Source organism: Pseudorasbora parva, chromosome 21 (assembly GCF_024679245.1).
Source record: "Pseudorasbora parva isolate DD20220531a chromosome 21, ASM2467924v1, whole genome shotgun sequence".
Classification (NCBI taxonomy): domain Eukaryota; kingdom Metazoa; phylum Chordata; class Actinopteri; order Cypriniformes; family Gobionidae; genus Pseudorasbora; species Pseudorasbora parva.
Genome location: NC_090192.1, coordinates 31,106,375 through 31,111,900, shown reverse-complemented (window position 1 = coordinate 31,111,900; position 5,526 = coordinate 31,106,375). Strand labels below are relative to the sequence as shown.

The window sequence follows — 5,526 nt, the reverse complement described above, 5'->3', positions numbered from 1 at the left end:
ACTTTTACTATGTGTTAATTACCCTCTAATATGCGGACGAAGAGCTGATAAAAGCCCTTAGTCAAATGGAGAGAAGAAAAGATTAATTAAGAGAGGAGTTAATCAATGAAATAAGTAGAAGCGTGCAGGTCTTAGAAATGCACAAACTGCAAAAAAAATGCATTGTAACTTTAAATAGGATTGCTATATTAATTCACGCGCTGGTTGTAGAACTAAAAATGCGGAGCAGAAATAAAAACGTGTTAAATATGAACTTGTTTCCATTTTACTCGCTGAAATGAGTTTTCCTGGAATGAAGAGTGACCGGGATTAATCTGTATAGAGACTCTGGGGAGAAAGAGAGAGATAGATGTTTGAACTTTGATCAAAAGAGAAAGCACTCTGACATCCTGTACCCACACCTCAAGGTAAGCCTCAGACCTGTTTTTCTGAAAACAAGAGCAGTTGTGGTATCTTCATTTGTGTGTTTATGGCTGGAGGAAAATGTTTTCTGCTGCAAATGCCACATTAAAAATCATGCATATTTAAAACCAGAGAGAAAAATCATTGTGTTTTAAACAATAATGCAAGTCACGCAGGAGGATCCATTTTGTAAAAATAGTGCTCTTTAATATAAATTATGGAAATATCTTATAAATATAAATATGTGCAAAGGTTCTTGCTGCATTTTCTATGTTAATGCCTTTGTTTTCTGATCTTCAAGCTTGCACTGCGGTCATCAGACCAGACCTTAAGATGAGACATCTTTATAAAAGACAGAGTAAAAAACATGCTGTCCTGTTGGTGGCCACACATGTAAACACCTTGATCTGACAAAATATGAACAACAAAAAAAGAGAGAAAAACAATCTACAAGTGGAACCATAAGCCCTTCCATAGACTCTTAATACATTCAGTGAATAGCAGACATCAAGTCCTGCTAGTGAAACAAACACTGTGTCGTTGTTATTGAATGAGGATTTTGAAGCACACAAAGTACAAATGCTTCTCCGTGTGATCAGAGAAGCACGGTCCTTCATGTCAAACACCACAGTAAATCAGTTAATAAAGGTTTTTCATACTGTGCTTGTATTTGCTTCACAGTATATGAATGTCAATTTGCTCATATTGAATAATCAACAATGTTCAGCCTGCCTTTTTCTAGCACAAATGAAACTAGTTTGCTTTGGCTCCTGTCACGAACAAAGAAACAACAGTCCACTGAGGGGCCGTCTTCTCCAGAGAAGGCTAAGGCCCGAAACCATCTGCAGTAACGGGCCTCTCGTCCGGTCAATACTTCACGCTAGTCCTTTTTCTTGACCCCACACGGTCACCAGAGCAGACACGGCAGTGTCGGTCGTGAGCGGTAAGCAGCCACCCCGTTTGCGCCCCCACGCCCACTTATGAGGCAATTACACTTGGCAAGAAGCAGTGGAAATGTGTACGTCATTGCAAACACCCAGCTCTCGCTCCTTCCTTCCAGGAGAAAGTCAAAAAATGTCGAGCTTAAGAAAACAGACTTGAGAGAGTGTCTCCCGATCGATGATAAGGAGCTGGACTGGAGCCATAGCAGCACACTTAACTCCTGTACTGATCAACTATCACTTGTGTTTATCTTCAGCAGTCCCGTCTTCGAGACCGGCCGCTGGAACGCGGAAGTCCGTTCGTGTCAACAGCTGCTGAGATGTCAGATCCACTTGAGTGGAAGTACACATCTCGTGCTGTCCTTCAAAAGTTCACAATCCAGAGGTCGAAGGCACAGCTGGCCTGCAGTACTGACAGACGCCGAAGTCTGGAGTGACAATCTCCATTTGTGCGCCTTCTTCTTCTGCCCTTTCCCTTATAAAAGCCATCAAGAATAGCTAGATAGGAGCATCATAGTCCTGGAGGAACTCTTGGAGTGGATGAGGCAGCTGGTCCCGTTTGGTGGACACTTCTATATGACCGTTTAAAGTCTTTCGACATAGGTGCTGCAGACTGGACATGCTAGATGCCAGCGGACGCAGAAGCTCCAGAGGGATCTTCTCGCCACCAGAATAAATGAAGTACGCACTTCCGTCGGCCGTGCTTCCGCTTTCTCCAACGGCTTGGACCGTCGATGAGGTCCCCATCCCAGCAGACGGCATGTAATGATGGATGAGTTTGAGGACGCAATCAAAGCGTGGAACCGCCTGCTCGCTCCGGGGGTCGGTTTGCAAGAAGAAGGAGCAGGAATCACACTGGATGCGCAGGTTTTTGGTTCCCGTTGTCGTTTTGACACTGAGTGTGAAGAAGTGGTGGTGGTCTGAGCTGTCACGCACCAAGAAGGTTCCCGGGGGCTCGGTGCTCAGCAACGAGCTGGCCTCTTTCCCGCTCACGGTGCTCCAGTAGAAGCCGCTCTCTTGCAGTTTGCGTACAGCCGCGAGCACCATCTGATACTGCGCCCGAGAACTGAAGGTCTTGTACCGGTGGGGGGGCAGGGGCACGCCGCCTTCAAAGGGGCTGCTGCTCATGGCGCTGTCAAACCTACTGTGCGTTACCATGGCGCTCTGCCCACCCCCTGTACCGCCCGGCAACCACTGGTGCTCGGGGTCCAGGGCCGAAGGGCCGTCCCAGCCAGAGTGCTCATGCACCGGAGAGCACCAACACAACGCCCAGAGCTCTGGCACCTCCTCAACATCCAGAAGAAATGTCGTCTCGGTGGGTATGGAAGGCAGCTGAAGGGAAAAGCCAAATGGAAAATGTCAGCATCAACCAAACAGTGAGAACAACAGAAGCCAGTGCCAGCAGACTTACATCTGCTATGACATCAGTTTTATAAGGGCCATTCATGGTTCTAATAACTGGATTGGATGTTTCTCACATGTGTTCCTTATCAGTAAAGCCCAACCCTCGAACGAAACAGCACATTAAGCATTTCAATGATGTAATCTTCCTATTTGGGAAATAACCATTGTGGCTGTTTTAACATTTATTTCTTTAAACTTTCTAGTGCACATTTTTTAAAAGTGACTAGTATTTTGTCAATTACTAGTTTGTCAATGCATGCCAACATTGCCGGTACCTATTTCAATTTTACTAGTACTATTGCTACTATTCACCATGCCTACTAGTAATAAATTGCTGTTTTTGTTACTGTATTATATTGGAATCTTGAGATCAATTATTCACTTCTGAAAAGTACATAGGAAATGTTTCTGGTACCTATGCTTTTTTTCTAATACTATTCTTTCTTGCACTATTGGTACCCAATAATACTGGTAACACATTATTTAAGTTATTGAGATCACCAGTGGTTCAACCAGCTGGTTCAAACATCATCTATTCACTTTTCACTATTCTAATTATTGGTAACTGTTATACTTTTACTAGTACTAATGGTACAAGTTAAGCAAGTAATTCAGTAGTTGCCAGTTAGTCTAATCACTATTAGATGAAAATGAGTAGGCTACTTGTTGGAACACAACAGATGGGATTATTTTAAAGCGCAAATGTTAAAAACGGCTTGCAATGGGTAAATTAACGAGTGGCTAATCGAAGCCTTATTATTTTTAGTCCAAGCTGTAAATTCGATATTGACTTCGATCGCTCTCTCGGGCTATTAGAAAACAGGTTATGAATGAGGTCCTCCAGTTCCTTGTGAATAACCCAATTCCTCATTCATGACACGGTCTCTGTCTCGTGTTACATTGTAAATACCCCTTCACCCTCTTATCCTAACTGGAATACTAATTCACCGACTTTCCGGTTACACTGAGGTCGTTTAGTTCAACTGGCCCAGATGTAAATCTCTAGCAGAATCTCGAATGCATCTAATGCTCGCGTTACAAAGAACAGTTTTTTTTTTTACATGGATACATGTAGCGCCGCATATAACGAGGCATGCATAAAAGGCCGGTATAATATATGCATACATGTATAATAGACTATTAAGAATTGAAATACATTACAATAAAACGTTGTTTTACCTTCAAAGCGTTATCCGACTCAATCTTGGAGTTTTCTTAAAACATAGCTCCTTTTGTGATTTCTATACAACCTTACGCTTTTGCAAAATGGATCTTCTTGTGAAGGGATAAAGATCAGTTTCATGTCAGTTTTTCAACAGTTGATCAGAGATCAGCTGTGTAAAAGTCTATCAGAGGTAGTGGAGGTGTCCTGTTTGTGCCAACGAGTTGAAGTACCGACTGATATTTCTAAAGAGCTCCACCCCTCTTCCAGTAAAGCAACCACACACACACACACACACACACACACACACACACACACACACACACACACACACACACACACACACACACACACGCACGTGGCGGATTGCCAATAAATAATCAGCGTGACCCTTTTTTACGGGATTTCTTCCCCCTCCCTTCCCTGTACACACAAGGTGAAAAGTTGCATTGCCCTTGTGGGTATAAAGGCCTTCGGTGTGTTATGACTGATGATATCTGACCACACACGTGTTGCATATTATTATGTTATATTGGTCTATTAATGTATTCATTTATTTTTTTAATTTTGTAAAATCCCGTATCATCATGTAATTTACAGTCAGATGCATGATGGAACATTCACGAAAATATTTTTCAAAATAATAATTTTGCATAGGCTATCATAAGGATTTATGTTGACATGTTCTATTCGAAATAGAATGCAAGCATAGAATGTAGTAGGCTAGTATAGTATAGTATAGTATAGTATAGTATAGTATAGTATAGTATAGTATAGTATAGTATAGTATAGTATAGTCAAAAGGCTATGTTGACTCAAACCACCGCTTTACTGGATTTGTTCCATACGCCATCTATAGGATGACAGCTGTAGACCACCCTCCAAAAGACGTCAATGGGATATTAGGGATTTTAGCGCTTGATCAGAAGCTTTGGATATTTATTGACCACGTGAATCAATAAATAATTGTAGCCTACATGGCCTATGCCGTGAATTATATAATACAGTTATGTATTAAAATAATATATATTAGATAAAATTGTATTATCGTTGTACAGAGCCAATTAAATACAGTGAGCATATAACAAAAAAAATGCATATTATGTATTTAAACATTTTGTTAAAATGTAAATGAATTACTTTACATATTAATGTAGGCTATTATTTTAAAATAATAATAGTGCAATCATCTAATTTTTTTTAGGAAACACACTCCCAAAAACGGCAAAACATTTACACTGCATTCTAGCAGCATTTTTTATGTGATATACTGTGCATTATTTTGTATTTAATTTTCTTAAGAAGAAAATACCTTCAAATTGTACAAAAGGACCTGGAAAAGTTTCAGGGATAAAAACAAATTGACAGAGATAGCAATAAACTGACACTATAGATAGCCTAGGCTGAACAGATGGCTTAGGGGACAGTTCAAATGTAAAGTGCAGAATGAGATAATGTGGTATTTTTTCCCCCCTGATAAAACGTATAAAAGATATGAGACCAGCAATGGCACATGGCGAATCATACATTGTCAACACTGAAAGTCCTCTTGTTATAATAAGCCAACCTATCGTGTTAACACTTCAAGCTTTTGGTTTGTCGCGCCAAGTTGTGTGT

At 40.9% G+C, this 5,526-nt stretch overlaps 1 protein-coding gene across 1 annotated transcript; it reads right to left on the bottom strand.

The window, feature by feature from the left end:
- Positions 1–583: 583 nt before the first annotated feature.
- Positions 584–4,140, bottom strand: socs3b (suppressor of cytokine signaling 3b). The gene is made up of 2 exons (XM_067429919.1): positions 3,927–4,140; positions 584–2,675 (listed from the first exon to the last, which is right to left on the bottom strand). The coding sequence occupies exon 2, from the start codon at positions 2,499–2,501 to the stop codon at positions 1,842–1,844; it is 660 nt and encodes a 219-aa protein (XP_067286020.1). The 5' UTR covers positions 2,502–2,675; positions 3,927–4,140; the 3' UTR covers positions 584–1,841.
- Between the last annotated feature and the right edge of the window lie 1,386 nt (positions 4,141–5,526).